General features: G+C 39.1%; 1 protein-coding gene and 1 long non-coding RNA gene across 3 annotated transcripts in view; one reads left to right on the plus strand and one right to left on the minus strand.

Annotated features, from left to right (window-relative positions):
• Positions 1-21,188, plus strand: part of THSD4 (thrombospondin type 1 domain containing 4) — a 244,824-nt gene extending 223,636 nt beyond the window's left edge. For both annotated transcript variants that reach the window (XM_077785884.1, XM_021532026.3), the window contains 4 exons: positions 8,008-8,181; positions 12,282-12,461; positions 14,336-14,480; positions 15,318-21,188. In XM_077785884.1, coding sequence (XP_077642010.1) covers positions 8,008-8,181; positions 12,282-12,461; positions 14,336-14,480; positions 15,318-15,460 — 642 coding nt within the window. In that variant the 3' untranslated portion in view covers positions 15,461-21,188. The remainder of the gene's footprint in view (positions 1-8,007; positions 8,182-12,281; positions 12,462-14,335; positions 14,481-15,317) is intronic.
• The window catches only part of LOC110471409 (uncharacterized), a 66,462-nt gene continuing 63,992 nt past the window's right edge, over positions 20,449-22,918 (minus strand). Inside the window, exon 4 of the long non-coding RNA XR_002465588.2 lies at positions 20,449-20,551. This is a non-coding gene — a long non-coding RNA (uncharacterized LOC110471409). The remainder of the gene's footprint in view (positions 20,552-22,918) is intronic.

Consider the following 22,918-nt stretch of genomic DNA (forward strand, 5'->3'; position numbering starts at 1 on the left):
TGGGTTTAAGTTCAATCCATAAACCAATTATCTCATAGGTGTAAAAAGAGGAGAACAACTTCATAAACTCAAGCAGGCTTGATTCAGGCTCTTGTATTTTGTGAACATGGATGGGTTTAATTTTCTTCTAATGAGTCAGATTCTCTGCATGAAAGCAGTAAAACCAGTGGTGATTTAACTTGTTTCGTGATTTAGCTCAGAGCTGTTGTTCAGTGGTGATATTTATATGCTTTCACTAAGAGGCTTACAATCATGGGCTAAGAAAAGCCTGATAATTTGGTCCCTCTGATGGATGCTTGCATATCAGTTTCATCTGTAGGCAAGTTCAGCCTTCAGTCTGTAACATCCTGGTTGCATCTCCCTTTGCTTTGACAGACAAGTAATGTAATTTTTCAGTGAAGCTGTAAGATTACATTTATAACTTCATGATTTCATTGTTTAGATCACTTTGTGATAGTACCTCTGAAAGCCAGGAATGTCAAGCTCACAGGCTGGGCTTTAGTTTGGACATTCAGAAGATTTTCCACATGGTTTAGATGCCGAGATGGATCAGGTACTTCACAAGTAGGGCAGATATCTGCTATATTGCAGAACTTTAAAAGGCTGATCAGATTCTTGTTATAAGGTCTGCAAAATTTTCAGCCCTCAGACAACTCAAATAGATTTTATAAAGAAAACAAAAATACAGATTACTGAATCCATGTCATTGTGACTTTTTTTCCAGTGTATGCTCCTGCATAGTATGGACAGAATGATACCAGGAGGAGTAGAGGTATTAGTGCAAAGGGCAAAGATTTTGCTGTAGGGAAATGGCAGTGCTTTTTTTCTTCCTTTTTTTTATTTTTTTCTTATAGATCTGTTCTTTGTACAGTGCTGTTAAATCCATTTTACCCTCAAAGACATCATTTTGACCAGCTGCTATCGTCCAGTGCAGTTCCACCACATAAAGCACAGACATTGCAATGAAAACTCTAGCATCATCCTCTTGATTATTCTACCCTGATATTTAGTCCTCTGCAGAATTAAAAGCAGCTTTTGAGCTGAAGGTTATAACTGTAGAATGTTATTATGCTTATTTATACATGTTAAATGAGACGTGGAAGTGAAGCAGGTAATGTGGAAAATGTTGGAGGGTTTTTTTTTTTTACCACAGACTTTTTAGGGCTGGAGAGTAAAGAATGGATTTTGTTACCTTCTCAGTTTATATAAGTGTACAGATTAATTTCTTCCAAATGCTTGCTACTGTAGTTGGCATTATTCACCATCACTTCTGCCAGGAGTGGGTTTGGAGTTTGATTCACAAAGAGGATGTAAGAAACAGCTTATTTCAGGAAAAAAAGTAGATTTGAGGTGGAACATGCAGGATCTCCTCAGATTCACACATAACCTGTAACTCGGATGTTGAGACACTCAGGGGCAGTGATTCCAGTGGCAGGCAGTGAAATACAGCAGCAGTGAACAGATTTGCAAGGCCAGGCCATTGGCTGTTAGCTGTCTTCTTGTGCCTTGAAAGGGCTGCATCTTAGGAGCAGAAATTTCTCTTTCTTTCTAGAGGAGTGTGTTTCTGTTGAAAAATAAGAGAAGAATTCCATCATGGAATAGAAATGGTCATTCCCAGGTGTATGCACTTTGCATGTGTCATTTCCCCAAACAATTCCTTAAAAAGTACTTTAAGCCAAGCCACAGTTTAGCAATAAGCATAGATCAGCGATGGGCAGCCACAAATGGTTCAGATAAGCAGCCAAAAGTTCAAATGTTTAAAAAAGCTTGTTCAAACCTCTTGAGTCTGCAAAACTGTGCTGGAAATCTCACAAGAACAGACCTTCTTTGTGAGATTTATTACATGCCTACTTCAAGTCCCAGCTGGAAATACCACAGAACAGTCTTTCCCATTGTATTTTGACATTTCAGCCATGCCTAGAAATAAGAGGTAAAAGAACTTATCATAACTTCTGGAACTTTGAAATGGTTGAGTTCAAACTTAGTTACAGCTGGAAGAGAAGGCCTTTCCTGAACCCACTTTGCAAACACTTCATGTGTACAGTTGCGCATGCAGCAAGTAGAGATTTCCAGAAGCCTGTCAGAGATTGGTTAGGCATGTACTTCCTCTTTCAGCAAGGGATAGATCAGACTTCCCTGTCTGGATTGATGGGATGCATGGGCCATTACAATATAACCTTGGTTAACTAGCAAAATATCAATTAAAAAACAGAGCAACATAAAAATTACCATTGTCTTTGCTGACAGCAGATCTTCAATTTCAGGATTTTATATTGGTGCAGGATTTGACATGGGAATTCTTTAACACTGTTTTAAGAACAGAACATGGTCTAATTTAGGAATGATGAAAAGATTTTGTTTTCTTATTTTACTGAGACCATACAAAATTCTAATTGATGCAGAAATCACGCTAGTTATTTATATTATCATTAATAGTTTGTGTGGTTCTGGGCTAGATTATTATATCATTGTTTTTCCCTAAATGTGACGTCAGCAGTATTACATATGTGCACTTAAAAAATCTGTAGAACACATACAAATTTGTGTGTAGGAGTTGTGTTTCCTTCCCGGGGTGGGCTATATGTTGCTTTATCCTGTAAATAACACTTGGCTGCCTTCTTGCTGTGTTCTCCAGTCTTGATTTCCCACAATGTATTTATGTATTTTATGGGCCACCTGTTTTGCCCCATGGCATTGACCTCCTTGGTGTTATTTTTTGCACACACTGAATTTTTATATATGTAATTAAAAACCCCTTCATGTTCCTAATACAATGCAGTTCTTGGTTTGTGGTATTTTGATAAACAGGTATCAGAGTCCATTGAATGTATGTTATACAAACACTTTTACCTACAAAGCTTTCGAGGTGTGTGGCCACCATGTGCACTCTGGAAAGGAAGGAGGGAAAGCAGTTTGTCCTTGGGAAACATTAATTTTCTGAAAAAGTATATTCTGTTGTTCCTTGTATGGGAAATAGGTCTAAACACCATCTATTGATACCCCCAGGCTCAATCTTGAGAGAAGCAGAAATTTTTACCCACTTAAATGGAAAAGATTACAGGTTAAAATAGTAGTAGCAAAATGAGACTGGTTGGTCGTACTTTGTCTTTATCTTGAGCATAAATAAGACAATTAACTTAAGTTTCATGACTTTGACTTCTATGTGATCTTTAACCTCTTTTGCCTATAGAGAGTCTGGACAAACTTTTGTGATATTTTTATGTGCATTTGTAGAAAGATTGCTTCCTGTCTCATAATTCTCTAAAGATGTCATCCTGCATTAAAGCAGCAGAGTTCCACCAAACAGCGTCCATTAATCAGTAGAGTAAATCTGGTGAACCTTACTGAACTTAGCAACAAAATGGGATTGATGGGAGCAGATGAGATTCTTGCAAACATTTCACATGACTGATTATTTGACAGCTCTAATTGCTGGAAAGTTTATTTCTCCTATGGGTCAGGAGCGGGAAACTGCATTCTCCTGATTTACAGCAATGGGAGACTCACCAATGTTTCCTTCCAGCTAACTGGAGCATTTCCCTCCTGCATTTTTGTTTATTCCTCATTTCCATCTCCTCTTTTCATTTGTTTCTCATTTTATGTTTAGAGCCTACTTAGAAAAGAGGCCAAAATACAAACAATTCTTAGATGTTAATGAGATTCTGTGGCCAAAATAAAATCTTGGGAAGAAAGAAAAAATGCTGCACATCAGGGAACATAATCAAAACAAACCAAACACATGCTCTGGATTTTACTCTTCATTAAAAGGAGTAACAGCAATGCTTCTGTAATAATCTCCTGCAAGAGAGAACTTCATAAAAATCAATGCAGTCTTCCTCTCAATTCTAAACATTGCCTAAAAGGTTCAAGTGTGTTTGTTGACCAGTCAAATGTGGAACTACCAATTAATATTGTAGCTTACACTCTGCTTTCACTGCTTTTTATTTAAATCTGGATACTTCACTTAAAATCTCCTGAATCTTCGGGGAAAAAAGAAAAATCACCATTAAGCTTGTGCTTTATTTTTTATTATCACTGTTTATTTGTTTTAGTATAAAATAAAAGCAAGATAAAATACCCTTTTTCACTGATTTCATGTGGGATTTATATGGAAATAGAAGGTTTGCATTCTTTATGTATAAATATGTAACTCGGTTCATATTTGCAATGAAACATACAGCCAGGAGGGTTTGATAGAAGGGAGATTTTGTGTTTCCTGCTCTAGTCCTGGCCTTGTTTTCCCCAGTTCAGCCCCTAAAGCCTGCCTGGCTGTACCTGTGGTTGGAAGGACAGCACTCTAAGGGAAACTGTTTAAATCTAGGTATGAGAAAATGTTTTGACAGTGCAAAAAGATATTTCTTCTGTCATTCCCTTTTAATTTTTTTTTTTCCTTTTCTAAGAAATCAAGGCAGGTCTCAGTGGGTTTATGTTTTTCGAAAATCCACCCCAGTCTGCTGTGGCAGAAGTGATCTTCTGAAATACAATTCTGAGTGTATTATTGGAAAAACAAAGGTTCCATAATCTGTCTAAAATCCCTTCTGAAATGGATTTTCTCAGAGTAGGTAGAATCATGCTAAGGAGTTTTATAAATGTATTTGAAACATAAATTTTTATTTTTATATTTTTGCAGTATATCAGGAGGATGACTGTAAAAGTCTTTACTATCTTGTGGGAGATAAAAAGGTGATGAAGGTTAAAAGTTTGGTAGACAGAAATCCTGCACAAATGGGGGTGTTTTACTCAAATTCAATTGGTTGTTATTTAAAATTTTAATTAAGGCTAGCAGTGATGCTGAAGCCTGTGTGAAAGCTCTCTGGAGGCCCAGGAGAATTCCTGCTGCCACTCTCCTGTGGTCTGCTGCCACATTTGAGTGTAATGAGTAGGGCTGGCACATTAGTGAAGAGGAACCAGCACTGCTAAAAGGGATTTTTTTTTGTTCTACCCTTGTCTTTTAGCTGTGACAAAAATTCAGGCTTCCACTTAGAGTTTTCCAAGTTTGCAGGAACTTGCCTTATTTTCCTGGACTGCTGCTCATTTGCTTTCCGACAACTATCAGAGCCCTGAATGAAGGGTTTTATTTTTAGTTTTTAATGGGTATGGAAAGCTTCTGAAATTGAACTCATGAGGGAAGGACCTCAGGAAGAGGAAAAATGGCAGACTCCTTAAAACTCAGACGGAGGTTTCTGAGGAATTTGTGCCAATTAAAACAGGACTGTGAAACAAAATATCTTTAATAATAGGACCAGAATAAAGTTGCAGCTTGTGAAAGTTCCTCATGTTTCACAATGTTAGGTTATGGCAGTTATTATGTATTAATGCAACAAATCAATGGCGCCAAATTGAAAGTAATGGGTGTGTCACTTGTGAAAAACAAGGGGAAAAGATTCATTATCCAATTCCCTACACCCTGCCTTGGACCTTAGAAATCCATGATTTTCACAGAGAAGATTTTTTGCTGAAAAGGAGATAAAAACATGAAAAAACAAATGCATAATGTGAAACATTCAGGTTTAAGTTTGCTTTGTAAATCCTTAGAGGGTAGTTAATCTGTAGCAAAATCTTGCAGCAGAGAGTGGAACAACCCTATACCTTCCCATTTGGTATTTCCTCTGTTATTTGATATGCAAGCCTAGTTCATAGCATAATCATTTAAAACATAAGACTAGGGAGATTTTCTGGATGACTTTACAGACTAAATTTGTTCCCAGCTCTGGTTTGCAAAGCAGAAAAGCAAACTAGATTGTCAAATGAAAATTAGTTATCAATAAGAAAAGTATTTGCAGAGTATATGCATAAGTTCTCTCTGTTTAATGTAATTGGACACACTTGGAATGGGAACAGGCACAGAATTGATTTCCACACTGTAGGTTTGAGTGGGAGCCACGGGGTGGGGCTCAGCTCACCTGCGAGTGGCCTGTCTGAAATGGGTGTAGTTTAGTTGTAGTTTATATGAACAGGAAAATGTTCACTGCTAGCACAATTTATGTTATTCTTCTATTTTCAAGATTTTTACCAGTTTACCTTGAAAAGGTTTCCTTAGCCATGAAATTGATTTGCTGAGGAGGTGAATATATTTTACATACCTGCTTGAAGGTGGAAAACTTTGTTGTGCACCACCAACAGAAAGGTTCATTATGTTACTTCTAGCCATCATTTAAGAGATGCTTAATTACTTGATGTTGCAGATGGAGGAAGAAACCTGAATTTCTAGTTTTTCAAAAATTGTACTTTGTTAGAAAAAATGTTTCTAAAGAGATGAATCACTTCTTTAGTTTTCTAGGTATTCCTTTTCAGTAAAGCTTTGCTATTCTATTTGTTTCTTTCCTGTGAAAGATTAACTTGCTGATAGGAAAAGTGGTTTTCTATTCTGTATCAGTGGAATAAGTGTAACATGACTACATGTTTCACACAAGTAGCCAGTGTTCCTCCCTGCAAGTGAGTAAAGAGCAGTTTTGCTACCAATGGCATTTTCAGTCACTGAGCTCTCTCAAGAAGATGAGTGGCTGTTTTTGTTGGTCTTGTTAATAGTGGTGTTATCGTGGCATCTGCTGTTTTGCAGCTGAACTATTGGAAATGAACCCTGACACTGTTACCAATGGCAGCTAAATCAAGTACATGATCAACTTTGTGTCTCATTACCAGTTTTTTGACTCATTTTTAGTCAACAAAATTTTTTAAATGTTCTAATGCAGAGTTATATCCATTTATAAGGAATGTGGTACTCATTGTGGAAGTAATACACAGTTCCTCCTAATTACATTGTATGTTTAAAATCTGAAATAGAAATCAAATGCATCTTTTTCTATCATATATTATGTATTTATATGTGGGTTTATTTGCATGTGGAATATAATTGCTTTGTTTAAATTCCATTGTATACATATCTTTCAGTGAGCTGCACATAGGTTTTTCTTCTTTGTTAATGGTCTGTACACGGAATGCTAAATGCATTTTAACAGAAAACAAAAGGGAAGATCAAGAAATAACTAAGCAACAAAGGAACAGTCAAACATAAGACTTTATTTCCTTGGCATGTTTCTGGTTTTTAAATGTCAATAGTTTGATGCTGCTTAGGACAGTGAAATACCAGAGACTTTCCTGCTTCAGTAGATGAAAGAACGAACTCTAAGGGCATAAATGGAACTTATCCTGTGATTTGTGAATGACATGCATACTGTCTCTGAATAGGTGGTATAAGAATCTACATATCACTGTTTAGTAAGAGATTTCAGAATTTAGCAGTGTAACTTTCAGAATGGTGAACATTAGTTATTGGAAAGTCATATCATTAAAATGCAACAGGGACTAGATGTAAGCTTCTATGGGCACCTCTTCTAAACAAATTTAAAACTTACAGTTGAAATAGGTTGGGCAATAACTCTTGGTAGTTACAGTCATTTACTGAGGATTTACCTGAATCTTTTGAAATTACCTGTCAAAATAATTTATATTTTTCTACTTTATTGTGCTGTCATACTCTGTCAGTTTGTTATATGGAAGAGTTCCAGGATGTGTTGTGCAGTCACTTTACTCCCAGTGCCACAAGCCCTTGCCTTGTCCTTTCAGCCAGTGTAAGATCCACCTGGCTGACAGCTTGAATGCTTGGAGGAGAAACCCGGAGAGCAAAACAAAGGCTGAAATAGGACTGCTGTCCTATTTTTATTGAAATTACCCATTCTCAGAGCTACTAATTAGTGTGAAAAAAAATGAATAAAATGAAAAATGGAAGAATTTGTGGACAAGAAGAAGAAAGGAAAGTAAGAAAGCTAACAAAAAGCTGTAAACCAAGAGATTTCTTTCTTAGCTAATCCTTTCATTTCTGACTGTAAAGACAGGTACTACTTGTAGTGTTTTCAGAAGTATGAAACTGTAAGACAATTTTCTACAGCTGTATTACAAGTACAAATAATTGGCTTTGCATGAATGACAACTTCCATGGCTGTCACTTGTCATTTCCCTGTGCAGTCGGAGGGCCCACAAGTGACCGTGTTGTGTCTCTCGCTGCAGTGCTCCGCAGAGTGCGGGGACGGGATCCGCACGCGCTCCGTGGTCTGCATGACCAACCACGTCAGCAGTTTGCCTCTGGAAGGCTGTGGCAACAACAGACCCTCGGAAACAACTCCCTGTAATAATGGGCCCTGCGCTGGCAAAGTGGAGTGGTTTGCTGGGGGCTGGACACAGGTAAACCAGGCACCAAATCTAACATATCTGTTGCTTTTCTATTGGTATTTTACTTTTAAACCGGTATTTGGATGCAATAAAGATGTGTACCATAAGGTATTTCTTCATCTCTCTAGAGTATTTTTTGGTATTTTAGAATAAACAAATACTGACAGATTATCTGACAGAGTATCTAAATACTGACAATCTAAAGTATTTCTCTCAAGAGTATTTGGTATTTTTTCGTGTATTTTACTGAGTTGATGTTTAATACTTTTCAGCATCTGCTCAGTTTTTTTACTTTGATGAAAAAAAAATGTTCTTCTTCTCCTCTCTATCTTCATTTTTTGCTTTTCACCTACTGACCCAGCGTATTTATTAAAAGAATGGTGATAGAATTCTGCTCAGCATGTTCAGGTAAACACAAAAGCAATGGATTTGCAATTCTTAAAGTAGAGCCTTTGTGATCATGCATAAATGCAGGGCGATACATACCTATACATATGTATGCATATGAAATTTCTAAAAGATAAAGAAGGCAAAAAGCAATGGCTAAATCCAAAAGTTAGCTTTGGTATTGTTGTACTGAAAGCCATTAACAAAACAGGCAAAATAACAAATTTTGGTTAGTGGCCTCTATACTGATGCTCTTTCCTCAATGTAAATTCTTCCCTTCATCCACATCTAGTAGCCCTTGTTCCAAATGAACATTTCTTCTGTCAGGTACAAAAGCATTTCAGAAGCTGTTAACTCATGCCCAGGCATTTGTGTCCCTTTGTGTAGGCTCTGGCATAGCCTGGAGAGCTTTGGGACTGCTGGAGCTCTGCTGTTAACTGACTGCACTGCAGATCCCACAGTCCTTCCAGGAGATAAGGAGCTGGAAGTTAAACTGGTACAGCTGAGGGGGAGATTACAGAGCTAATACTGTGCTAATGCTTTCAAGTGCAAGTAATAATTATTGTGTATAAGAATATGTGCAACAAAAATAACATATTCAGATTTTTAAAATCTTTATATGCAGTTCTAATAACAGATGAAACCCAGGCCTTGTTACTCAGGCTGCTCCAGATAGTGAATAGGAACTCTGTACCCATTTTTTCTGTGCTGGAGAAGTGTTCAGTCAGACCATCCTGACTATTCTTTTAATTCACCTTCTTTCTTTGCATGGAATTGAATTGTTTGATGGACACAAGGGTACAGTCTTTCCCAATCTGAAAGTTGAGTCTGACAACATCAATTCTACCAGCCAAGTCCTGGCTAGTCTATCTGGTTTTCAATAACAAAATGAGAGCAGTTGGTAGCGCAGAGCAGGAGGGAGCACTGAGGGCTGGCCTTCCTCTGCCAGAGCTAAGGTTGGGTGTTCAGATGGTGCCTGTCATGGTTTGACACTGGCACAATGCCAGCATCCCATGAAAATGCAACCTGTCATCTGAATGCTGTGAAATGCAATCTAGAACAGAGCAAAGCCGGCCAAACTTAATAACAAGAGGAAAACTTTATTACGCTACTACTACAACTACTACTACTATAAAAGAAAAAAGGAAGAAAAGAAAAACCACACAAAATTCAAAATGAAAACCTTCCAAAACATTCCTCCTCCCACCACCCAACTCCAACAAACCACAGCGAGACACATTTGGACCCTTAATCAAGTCTTCACCCTTCAATATAATCAATACTGAGTCCATCAGGGGAGAGAGGAGTCTCCCTTGCACCATAGACCCCCAGGAAACACAGATGCCACCTCTTGTGTTTCCATGTCACACATGGCACCGCCCAAACACACCGAGCCAGTGTGACACTCTCCTCTCCATGTCACAGTGCTCTCACCACTGTGCATGGACAGAGACTGCTTATAGGGCCCCTTTAAGGATGCTTTGGCAAGGACCAACAGGAACAACAGTCCAGTGTCTCATTTTGGGACTACAGTCCCCCCCCATTTTCCCCTGGGGCCGAGGGTCCAAGAACAGAGATCGTCTTCTCTTCTTCTCTGGAGACAGAGGGCATCCTCACACCCTCCTCTGCTTTCCTCTGTTCATTCCTGAACTGGTAGTTGCTGAAGGAGTCTCTTGGCTCACCATTGCATCCCCCTAAAATGCAGTCCCTCTTGGAAGAAGGAGTGGTTTAGTCTATGGTTAACAAGAAGAGTACAGCCAAAAGCCACTCCATCATCTCCCCACAACCTTCTTTTCCTAACATCTGAGGTCCCAGGCTGTCTGTCTTTCCTTCAAATTGAGGAGGAGCAATATTTCATAAAGCCTTCATTTCACAGGAAAGGGTTAAAATTCCTGGACTCCCTGGACAGCTGAAATCTCTGGCCCAGGACTCTGTCTCCTGTCTCCCAGGCTGGGCATCTTCCCCCCACACTCCTTCTCCTCTGCCAGCAAACTCCCAGGTGTCTGCAGGCTCTCCATGTCTTTTCCTCTAGGTTGGGGGGGAACAAAGGCATCTCAGACGTTCTCCACCCTTCCGTCCGCAGGAGCTGGCCCAGCTCGGTTCCCAATTCTTCATCCCCTGGTCTACCTCTGCAGGCCACATGGCTTCCACTCCCCCACCCAGCTCGTGGCTGGGCAGGGGAGGTCTGCACCCTCCAATGACCAGAACCAAAGAGAGCGAGTGTAGAAAATAGCAGGCTCCAGCACGGTGTAGATGAAAGGAGGCAGAGATCTCTGAAGGTTGCTCTTGGGGAAAGAGGTTTATTGGGGGTGCAGAGGGTTCTGCCTCGTGCTCCCAGGCGCAGCACGTGGCCGGGCCTGAGAGGGTGGCAGAGGGGAGAGACAAAAGGAGGGTCTAGGAGAGGGGAAGCTCCAAGAGAGGGGAGGAGGTTCCAAGAGGGGAGGAGGTTCCAAGAGACCGCGTGGCCCCTCAAAGCCTCCTTATTAAGGGGCTTCAAGGTGGCTTGGAATAAGGCATGGTCAATGGGGTTGCATGCACTAATGTTTTAAGGGAGGGATAGAGGTGCGGGGTGAACCATACATCTTTTGGGGGGTGGGATGGAACAGTCCATTTCACCCCAGGACCCATCCAAAGGCAGGGGTGTCATCCGGCCAGCTGGGAGAACTTTTCATCCTAGCTGTATTATTTATGAACAATCATATTTATCTATCATCTGCAACAATTCCCCCGTTTCGTTAAACCATTTGAAAGCTAAACACTGACTTAATTACTACTTTCCAAGTTCTCCTGGGAATTCTGCTTTTAACCCCACTGTGTTCTCACAGGCGTGTCCACCTTCAATTGGTCACCCCGAGTGTCAGTATCCAAACCTGACCTCTGTCTGGATTGACCTCTTCCTTCCAAAAGAATTATTTTTATTTTTCCATGTCAAACCACGACAGTGCCTGTAGGAGGAACCATTGAAAGAGATGTTTTGTGTTAAAGAACATGCAGTTGTTGTACTTCTTAAGGTTCTTCATTCAGCTCAAGAGTTTTGTGGGAATCTGGTAAAGGGATTGTAAATTCTACCAAAGATATAAAGAAGATCTCCAGTGTTAGGAACATTTCATTAGTTTAGGCTGGAAAAACTTTCTGAAAATCATAGTCCTTTATACAACCTAGAAACCAGTATGTTGCTGTAATCATCTTCTAAAAACCTTTATACAAGTGCCAGAAACAGTATTGTGTGTGTACTTAACCTTTAAATGGGCAGTAGGAATCCAAGTGAGTCAAATTCACTTTTCAGAACTGGAACCAACACTACATCACATAGATACCTGAAAGCATGAATATAACACCCTGGCAAATTAAGGCATTTTCTAAAAACAGCACAGAATGTGAGGCTTTGTAAAGCTACAAAGCTGTGCTCTAACCTTATAACCCTCTGAAGTTCAGAAGATCCTGCTTCAGCAAGAAACAGTAACACTGTTTATGGAGAAAGTGAGTTATGCTTCTCTGTTGATTGGAAAAATAAATACCAGTTTCTTGTTGTTGCTGCAGGTAAAACCACACTTTGAGACTTTTCCAGAAGTACACTTAGTCATATGTCTTCTTCATGAAGATAATTAGAAATATGTTTTGAGTCCATGGTAGCATGTGATGTGGAGAAAAGTTACTTTGTAAACAAGTTGAAGGACATGAAAAGAGTAACAGATTTGCCCACTTTGTTTTGTTCCCTGATACAGTGTTCTACTGAATGTGGTAGTGGAACTCAGCAGAGAGAAGTGATTTGTGTTAGGAAAACTGAAGGTAATTTTGATGTTTTGAACCCCTATGAATGTTCATATCTGGAAAAACCTCCCAGCCAGCAGTCCTGCTACCTCAAACCATGTGGATCTAAGTGGTTTCATACAGAATGGAGCACAGTAAGTCTATAATATTTTCCTGTATCTGTACTTTGTTTGATACATATTTTTCTGTTTCTGTTGAAAGAAAACACCATTTGCATACAACCACCCATCTTGAAATTGATTTAACTTTGCACGGGAGTGATAATAAAAAGAAAGCATACTCTTTGCCTGTTGGAACATAGAAAATTCAGGAAGTATCTTGACCAGAAAGAGACACTGCACAGTTGTCTTTGTATCATTGATGTCTTCTTCATAGAATCTTCCTGTTTTATAAAGTTAGTTTGGCCCTTACAGTGAGACTGTGTGGTGCACTTAGAAGTTCCTTTCAGATCTCTAGTTTCAATACAGTTAAGGAGCATTTAATAAAGAATAAGGGATGAATTAATTTCTTAAGAGTCAGTTTTACCATAATATTTTACTGTAAACTCTTCACTGTAATACTTAGAATTTCACTGAGAGAAAATGTGTTGTATGACTTCATGTATCTTCAGTTTCCCCTGGAAGTGGATCAGCTACATTCACCACTGTGCCACGAAACACTTCAGTTACATCTGTCTTTTTATAATTTCTTGTATCTGACATAGATTATTGGTTTTCTACCAAAAAAGTCAACATTATTGTCCTAAATTAAAATCAGAAAGTCTGTTGTCCTCTTAGAATGAGATGACACTGTATTGAGTCCACTGGACCTTTAGTAAATCAGATTGCCACTGGCAGCTCTGCTATGTGGATGCAGCTCAGAATGGTTTGATGTGAGTCTTGGTTCCATTCTAAGTGCTTAAAATCTCTGCAGACCTGAAGTCCTTATGGCTGGATGTGGATGTGGAATAATTACAGTGTTCTGTACAGGCATGTAACTGGAGTAATTCTAGAAAAAAACATGTTCTGTTACTGTTACATATGGCTGCCCTTTCAAATGTAGGTAAGGGTTGTGCTTAAAGATGAAAAAGCAGTCAAAAAATACAATATTGAGATACTTCAGTTAGTTTCTTACAATATGTGATTTTATTATCATTGTAAGTTGTTTATGCAATGTTAGGAAAAGAAATAATTATGCCAAAAAAAGTGAGAAAGAAAACATTCTTACTAGTTTTGGGCTATTAAGGTTTTAATCATAAATGACTCAAGTTTAATTAAGTTTTTGAGCATTAGGTCAAACTGGACAGTGAGCCAAATCTCAAAGACCTCACTCAGGCAAAATCCTTGGCCAGTGGGGATTTGCTTCAGTATGGCCAGAAATGTGTAATAATTGGCTTTAAAAGTACCATAACAAGCAAGTACAAAAGTCTCTGCTTCATAACAGACCCTGAAGGAGAACAGAAATATTTTCCTTAGAAATTCAAAGAAACATAAAATGCTTAGTAAAATCATTGTGTTGCAAGAAATGAAAAATAATTGAGTGCAAGACAAAAAAAAAAGGTAATTAAAATTATTCTTGCTTTTATATAAATAGCAAAAGGGACGGAGGAGGGCAGGGCAGTCAAGTAATAAAGTTCAGTGCAGTTAAGTTCTTAAAGCAGGAAATGTGAACACTATGGAAAGAGTAGATTTGGGAAATACATCTAAATGAGTAGAGAACAACCAGACTAATTAAAGAAGCAGATGCTAAGTAATAGATTCCAAAAGGGAACTGTTCTAGCTTGATTTCAATTGCACAGCATCCACTATGTTTATTTGTCCTCTTGTTGTTCCTGTGGTCAAAAATGTTTGGGAATGTTGAAGATTTTACCTGTATAATAAGGGCTTCCTAGGTAGAAAATGAAAGCCAGTAGGGTGAAGTTGATAAAAGGCTGCAGTGATCCCTGGGTCTGGCATCAGGGTTCCCTTGGTTTCTTTCTGTAATTACACATCTCCTATGGCCTTCATGAACTTCAGCTTCATTGTTTCAGTGTTCCAAGTCCTGTGAAGGAGGATTTCGGGTTCGGGAGGTGCGGTGTCTGTCGGATGACATGGCAGCCAGTACTCAGTGTGATCCACAGCTCAAACCTGAAGAGAAAGAACCATGTAATACACAGGACTGTGTCCCTGAAATAGGTAAGGCAAAGGAAACTTCTGTTTTAACTGTGGAACTCCATCTAGTGGAGAAGTTATTTTACAGTCTTGCAGAGGCTTTAATAGTGTATTTTCTTTATTGAGTTCAGGGTTTTATTTTTACACAAAATACAGCTCTTTTCTGTGATTTAAAAGTAGGTTTCCAATAAAAATGTTTTCCTTGTAATGTGTAAGAAACTGGCTTATTCTTGAAGTTGCTGAGAATGTGAGTAATCTGCTTCTGTGAAAATGGGACATAGAGGGTGTTTTTCTGCAGCCTCCTTGCATTCTCCAAGGTTTCTCTTGGAAGAGTATTTAAAACAAAAAAAAGGATCATTATATACTGTATTTGGAAACAGGTTCTATAAGAACCAACAAAATTAAACTAAGGTATTAAGTGCAATGAAGCAATTCGCTTTCCTTTTGTATATAGTAAATACAGGGATGCACTTAATTTGCATTGGAATTACTTATTCCTCTCATACAGATTTGATTTTTATAGTAATGAGGATGGCTAGGAAGAGAAAGATGCAAGAATTCAGAGACAGTTTTAACTCTGAATGGTCTCCAACAACTTTCAGTTGAGAATTATTCAACATACTTTAAGATAACCTTAAAACCTGGGGAAATGGAGATAGCTACATTTCTTACGTGCTTTATGTATCTTTATATGAAATCCTAAATAAACTAACTTATTTGCTTAGATAACGTGTTTTAACCTGAAAATGAATGTTTAAATACAGGTCCAAGGGGTTTTACATGGTAAAAGGAAGAGAACTGATTATTTGTTGCTCTAGTACTGTTTTCTTTAGTTTCTTCTCTCTTCCTGTCTCTCCACAGATGAGAACTGCAAGGATAAGTACTACAACTGCAACGTGGTGGTTCAGGCCAGGCTCTGTGTGTACACCTATTACAAAACTGCCTGCTGTGCCTCCTGTAGCCGTGTAGCAAACAGACAGCCCGGCTTCCTGGGGCGCAGATAACACCTCCTGCTCTGCTCCCAGCAGCAGGGGCACTTCACACGGAGCTTGGGCACTGCTGCTTGGACTGCAGCAGTTGTAGCTTCTTAGAGATGGGGTTTATATTGCTGAGTGCATCAAGACTATGGTTAAATCTCACACCCTTTCAGTTACAATTATTGTGCAGTTATCTCTTTTAGGATGTTTGTTGTAAAATCATGATTTTTTTAAAGCATTCATTTTTAATGATACTATTATTTGCACCTGCTCATCAGATACTTATTTAAGGAACATGCTGGCCTTAAGATTGTGAAATTAATGAAAACTAAAATCAATTGCAGGCAATTACTGGAGATAATTGACCAGTATGGATGCAGCTGCTCCAGTATTTTCTGAGTGCTTACTTTTACTTGGTGTTTTGGACTGCCTTAAGTTAGAGGACTAAATCAATGAAACATGCATGAGAAAAATGACTTCCCAAAGAATAAAACCCTTGAAAAGCATTTATCATCAGTTTCCTAGCACTCTACCATATATTTTTAACTTCTTCAGTCCATTCATAATAAATCAGAGTCACTGTTAAGCTCTCTCAGTTGTCGTTTTAACTGATGCCCTGTCCTTAGGCAGCAAATACATACACACTTGACTGCCAGAAGGTGCCTTTATATTTAATTAATAAACTCGTAAAGATATGCTTTCATAATTTTGTATGGAATTTAAAATACATTCCCTACCAGAGTGACACTAGTGTCTAGCTCTTTAAGTCTTTAACAGCTGCAGCCGTCAGTGAGACAGGTTAACCAGAAGAGTCAAGAGCCTTTGCTGGTATAAAAAGTGATAGTTTCCATTGGTGAGGTCTCTTTTCTGTAGGGGACTTATTTCAGAACTGGGATCTTGCCTAATTCTTGTCTCTGCACTATTGTTTAACAACTCCAAACCAAAGTACTTTGTTCAGATCTAGTCTGGATATGTCACCAGTTTCTGAAACAACCACCAAAGGAGAGAGGCCTGTGTGCCTCATAGCAGTCTGTTACTCCTGGTATCAGGCAGCAGTATGAGTCTAGTAACTGAGTATCTGTGCAAAGGGGATCTAGCTATTGGCATTCTTCAGGTCTTGATCACTTATTACAACATACTTGTCTTTTTTTGCTCAGTGTTTCATTGCACAGATCTATTCATACCACTCATCTTCTATAATTTAAGAATGGCTGCAGACTTAGAGCTGAATTTAAGTGGTGATTTTTCACTTCTGCAATTACTGTACTAAGCCTTGAGACTTGCTAAAGGCAAATAGTATACTATGCAGTGCAGATGAGGTTTTGAATTATCTGCATGTTCTCTAGCCTTTTTTTGAGAGGTCTTTCAAATGTGTAAATAAGGCTGAGGGGGAAAAAATAAACACCTCTGCTTATTCAGCTGTTTATTACAGCATATTGCTTGTAAATTAGTGATGCCCATCTATGCATCTGTTCCTAAAGTGCCTGATGTCCGAGTTGCAAAGCAGCTGTAATAATCTATGTTCAGTCAATCCCAGAGGTGTGGTTAAGGTATCCTGCCACTGATGCAGAGCCATGTTTGAGCCTCATTGTGTATCCTTTTCTTCTTGCTGCTTTGGTGGAGAGGAATGCTGGGAGGCGAAGGTTGCTGGGTGTGAAACCAGTCACATCAGTTTATGTGCTGGGAGTTACAGGAAGGTAGAATTCCTGTAGTCTAAAAGCTGCCTTGCTTTGAGATTAACTTCTGAATGTTTTGATTCGGTCACTCTTGAAAAATATATTTTGGACATGATAAACTACTACTGTTTGGCTACATGAAATGAAGAAGTGTTTCTCCTAAAATTTGGAGGTACTATAAATCGTGACTATAAATTGTTGTATGTCAGCCAAAAATGTCATTGGCTGTTTCTGTACACTTTGACTTGGGCTTTTTCACTGTAAATAATAGACATAAAGTTGTTAGAAACATAAACTCTAATTAGGAAACTTCAAGTTCATGAATCTTTCACAGTCCTCCTGTTTCCTTGTATTACAAAGATTTCTCCACAAAGATAACTTACAGATTTTTTTATCATATTATGTTCCTTAGATTCTTGGCCAAAGAATTATATTGATAAAATGCAGGGTAAACAGCTCTGGAATCCAGTACTTCTGAATACAGATTTTCATCTGTGTATCTCTCATCTGTGTATTGCAGCAAATCTTGATATGCATTATAAAATTTTTGCTGTTATCTCTTTCATCCCAAGGAAGTGTTTCCTGTCAGCTTGAGGGAAATACCTGTTCCATAAAAAAGGCTTCCTGAAATCCCCAAGGCAAATGAGATGCAGAGAGAATCTGGTTTGCAGTCATAGAACAAATTCTTCTTACACATGCTTTGGCTGTGAGACTATCAGTGACTCAGCCCATAGATAGATCCCCCTATTTTATAAAATTTGTTATTTTGCTCTGAAATATATGGCCATGTGCTTATTTTACAAAGAGGATCATCTTGTAGGCTCTGTTAAGCTGCCACTAATATTGACAATGTTTGTGAGAGCTATCAAGGAATATATACATACACATAGCAGTATAACCCTGTATTACATCTAAAGTATGCAGCTTTGTGAATTGAATGTAGTGAGCTATGGTTATACAAATTGTACTTTATTTTTAAGTAACGAGATGTATTTTTCAGATGTACCAGATTAAAAAAAAACAAAACAGTTTTACCTAATTAAATATCTAATGGTAAATAAATATTAATGGTAGGGAAAGTACCAGAATGCTGCTGAACCTAATCATTTATCATCTCTTCTCATGTTGTCAGCATTATTAAAATAGTTGTTCCTGCAACATGAACTAATGAGCCCTTTTCATCAGCACTTTGATATACTAATATTGTCTGCACAAGTGCTGTGCTAAGATTTCACCATCTCACAAAGCATGACTTTGTGCCTATAGCAAGTGTTTGTTCTAATAGAGCAGTGCCCCAACTTAGGATGATGCCTGCAGGGGATCCGACTTTATTTTCAAGTCAAAGGTGGCCTTAATGAATGTGGTAGACACAGAGCAGATGTGAAACCAGTATAAGTAAGTAATTATGCATATTATCAATTGCAAATATCAATTATGCACACTTCTGATTTTTAATGTTTGAATTTCTTTTTCTGACATTTTAACATCAGTCAAAAAAATGCAGAATGGTAGAAAAAAATGCTTCCTTGCCTTGAAGATACTTTATGCAATCCAGGAAGTCCAGAGTAAGTTAGATACTTTATTGAAAGAGTCCAGCTTCTTATGGGGTAAAATCTGCATACAACCTCATGTCTTACAGACATGCAGCTGGCCAAAATCAGCTTCATCCAGAGCAGACTCTGTGTCTCAAAGCACTTTCCATTTGGAATGGAGGAGGATTCCTAGTGCAGTTGTTTATCACCTTACCAAGGGCTTGTCAGGGTTTACTAGCTCCTATGCAATGTCATCTTCAAACATATGTAGGTAGAATACCTTGTGTATGCTAAATTTGAGAACTGAATTAATGGAGTCCTCCCTTCCTCTCCCAGAAGATGGTGTAAAAGCCTGAGGGTTGCTCCTGTGGATGTGTCTGCTTTGGCCAGCAGTGAGACAGTCAGTGTTTGCTTTGGTGGCTGTGACCTTCAGCCCCCAGGGCTCTGAACAGGGAAGGGCTTTTTAGGAAGCAGGGCAGTGCTGGGGTGCAGCACAGGAGACCTGGTGTGAGCCTTGAAGCTCACCCTGGATGGCCACAGGCTCACTGCAGGACCACCTCAGAACCCCTGCACAGGAAACTGCTGTCTTCCTCATTACACACGTAAACTTCCTGCTTTTCCCAATACTTCAGCAATTGGAGAACTTTGTCTATGAATAAAGCAGTGTTTAATGTTGTTGCTTAGATCCCAATGTTGTGGCAATATGGTGCAGTCTTGTATCAGCCATGCAGTCTATAGTCCTGGACAGTGCCAGTGGTCAGCACTGAGGGAGGAAGGAGGGAGATGCTCAAACAGCCTATGGCTCATACAGGAGGCTTGGCTTCCTCTCTTCATAACATGTACCACTGTAAGTAGTAAAATGTGCCTTTTAGGGCTTTGTTTTTCCCCATCTTCATCCTGACCTATCTCCCTTTTACACCATCACCAATGCTTCTTCTCTCCTTCTTATCTCACTTTTATCCCTTTGTCCTTTTGATGACAATATTAAATTTTTCCAGAATTACTGAAAATCCTGTACTGGCCTTTGGTTGTAAGAATCTGTGTTAGAAATAAGCCCAGCTGTTAAGAGAGCTGTATTTTTGCCAGCCCCTGGATTTTTGTGTCTGTGCATATCCATGTTGGCTAGTTTAAAATGCATAGTAGTAAAGGGCATACTGAATTAATTCCTGAGCACTGAACCTGTGGTTGCACAGCTGTTGAAGTCTGTGGTGGCCCTTTATTCTCATATGTAACATCAATTGCACAGAAATAGTTATGGTCCTCACCAAGGAAAAGCCGTGTGTTTACCTGGTTTTCTTGAGACTTAGTGTCTGACTTCTTGGGAGCTGTTCTGTGTATTGGGCAGATAATTCATATGCATGCCTGTAATTGGAACAAAAACCATGAAATTTTGAACATGAAAGTAAACTTAATTTATTGCTATACTTACAGAATGTTTGTGGGAGATGAAATTAGGCATTGTTTAGAAAACAGTAAAATAATTATTTCTATATCAGAAATGAAAAATCATCCACTCGACATTTTCAATAAATTTTAAAGCAAACTTGTAATCATTATAATGTTTCACTGTGGGCAAAATTCACTGGGGAAAGGGAGAAAATTTCATTTAAGAGAATTCATAGCAGACCTGAATTTGGTTTTTTACTTCTCACCTTTTAATAACCAGAAGTTCAGAGGAGCAAGAGTCCCCAGTTTTCTATTTCCCCACATAATGTAATTGGGTACAGATAAGTACCATCATACCTGGAGAGGAGGGAAGCTTCATTCTGGTGAATCATTGACCTTGCAGCACGTCCTTGCTGCTGTTTTTCCTGGTTTTCCACACTGTGTTTGGATCTCTTGAGACCAGTGGCCTTGCCAGGTGTTGGGTACATACGAGCTTGTGAAGTCCCATCATAGTCACTCAGGATCTACAGAGAGGATCAGGAAGGACGGGAGACAAAAGAAACCCCTTTATAATATGTATAAAATTGTCTATTTGACCCTCATAATTGATTTTGGCAGAAGGATATACTTTATTATAACTTATTTTGTTGTTATTTGTAAATACAAGATGTCTATGGGAAATATGTAATTCTGAGCTGTGTCTATGGAACAAGCCACTGCACCAAAATATTTCAAATATGTAGAATAGGCAGATTTTTATTAAAAGGGACCTAATATGTATTTATTTACATATACCATTCAAATTTTGTCCAGCTTTTTCATTATACTAACCCATCTTTTTAGGGAATTTTATAGCACAGGTATTACATATATATTTTTGTATATATGTCATACTGTAAATCCATAATACAATTTTCTAAACTTTCTGATTAGCCAGTTCCTTGAGTGAATTAAAGGGGGAGAGCATAAGCAAATTGCTTTCTGACTCGTTCAGGAATATATATCCGTGGCAATGTACCTGAACCAGAACTGTACAGCATCATTTTCATATTGTATACATTTTCTCCTTGATGAAAAAATGTTAACTATTTTTGTTTATGACTAATTTATTTTTTATTATTGTGGAAAATAAAGTAACTCAAGATGAATTTATGTGACGCGTTTGGGGTGTTTTTGTTTGATCTGCCCCCGAGGAGCGGCCGGGGGCCGGCGGTGCGCGAGCGGCGCCGCCAGGGGGCGCCCCCGCCTTCCCGCCCGCCGGGCGCTGAGGGGACTGAGCGCGCCTGGCCGGGCCGCGGGGCGGGCTCGCTGTGTCTCGCCGAGTCCTCGCTGGATCCTCACGACGTCCCCTCACGATGTCTCCTCACGATGTCCCCTCACGACGTCCTCTCACGATGTCCCCTCACGATGTCCCCTCACGATGTCCCCTCACGACGTCCTCTCACGATGTCCCCTCACGATGTCCCCTCAGGATGTCCCCTCACGACGTCCCCTCAGGATGTCCCCTCACGATGTCCTCTCATGATGTCCCCTCACGATGTCCCCTCACGATGTCCCCTTGTTCGGGAGCAGATCAGTGAACGCCGGGCTGGCCCGGGCCGCATTCCGGGGCACCACGTGTGGGGAACCAGCGCCTGTGTCCTCAGAGGTTTTAAGTGTTTAATAGCTGAGGGGAGGGAAGAGGCGGGGGGGGGGGTTTCTTGGGGTTTTTTTGTTTGGTTTTTTGTTTGTTTTGGTTTTTAAAGTTGAATTTGAGGTATTAAGCTCTAAAATTATAATATTATACAATAATAAATGTCTTGCTCTTCCCCCAGCTGTTCTTTACGTTTAAAATAAAGTTTAAATGTAAAATCAGGAGCCCTGTAGCAGCTGCAGTAGTTCTCTGTGGTGATTTGTCCAAGCCCTCCAGCCTGAGGATCCTGAGGATTCCACATCACCAGATGATGCTGGTTTAATTCCCTGCTCTCTGTGATACCTGCAGAGCGGACCTCTAAGGTAAATACAGGGGCTGTAGGCAAAGTACAAGAGTTGTGTGCAACCCTGCACTGAGCAGCTGTAGTTATTGAGTGCAAATGCTTGTCTTTAATGCCTGTCTCCATACCCTATTTCTATGTTAAGCTTCAATTTGTTCATTCAGAATACTCTTACACAAACCGTTTTACATAGTTACTGCTAGCCAGTCTTAAAACAAAATAGAAACTACTACAGAGATTTTATTGATAACGTAAACTTCAAATACTTGCTATTAAATGAACCCAAAACCTTGATTTTGGTTCTCCACTGATGCAAGTTCCAATGAGGAACAAATAAAGAAAAGGCAATCCTGGCATCCTGCACATTAATATTTGAATGTGCTTTGAACTGAATAGATCTCAAGCTCTGCCTACTCTCTGGGTGCAACCTTTTTTCCCCTGCAGTTATCACCATCAGCTGAGAGGTTGGGTAGGAATTACATTCTAAGGTGTAGGTCCTTTCAGTTTCAATCTGTGCTCATGCAGAGCACCTGTATGAGAAGGTCACTTCCCTTGTACTTGATGTAGGTGGTTTTAGTCTGAGGCAGCAAGTCTCTCTGAGGTACTTGAAACAAAGCTGAGATAATTCTAAAATAAGATCCTTTCATTTCCATTTAAGTTAATGGCATTAAGAAAAACAATCCTTTCCACAACTGGAATTAAGGTTATTATACAGGACAAGGAATGGAAATTGTATTTCCAGGTAGGAATTATGTTTTCTCTGCAACTTTTTTTTTTTGTATTTCTATTAGCATATATTTTGTGGCTTTTCAGTTAGAAAATACTAGCTGCAGTTGAGATAGAAAGTGCCTCACTTCAGAGACAGTCAAATGACAATTTCAGCTAATATCAATGTGAACACTATATTTTGGGTTGTTT

Source organism: Lonchura striata, chromosome 11 (assembly GCF_046129695.1).
Source record: "Lonchura striata isolate bLonStr1 chromosome 11, bLonStr1.mat, whole genome shotgun sequence".
In the NCBI taxonomy this organism is placed as follows: Eukaryota; Metazoa; Chordata; class Aves; order Passeriformes; family Estrildidae; genus Lonchura; species Lonchura striata.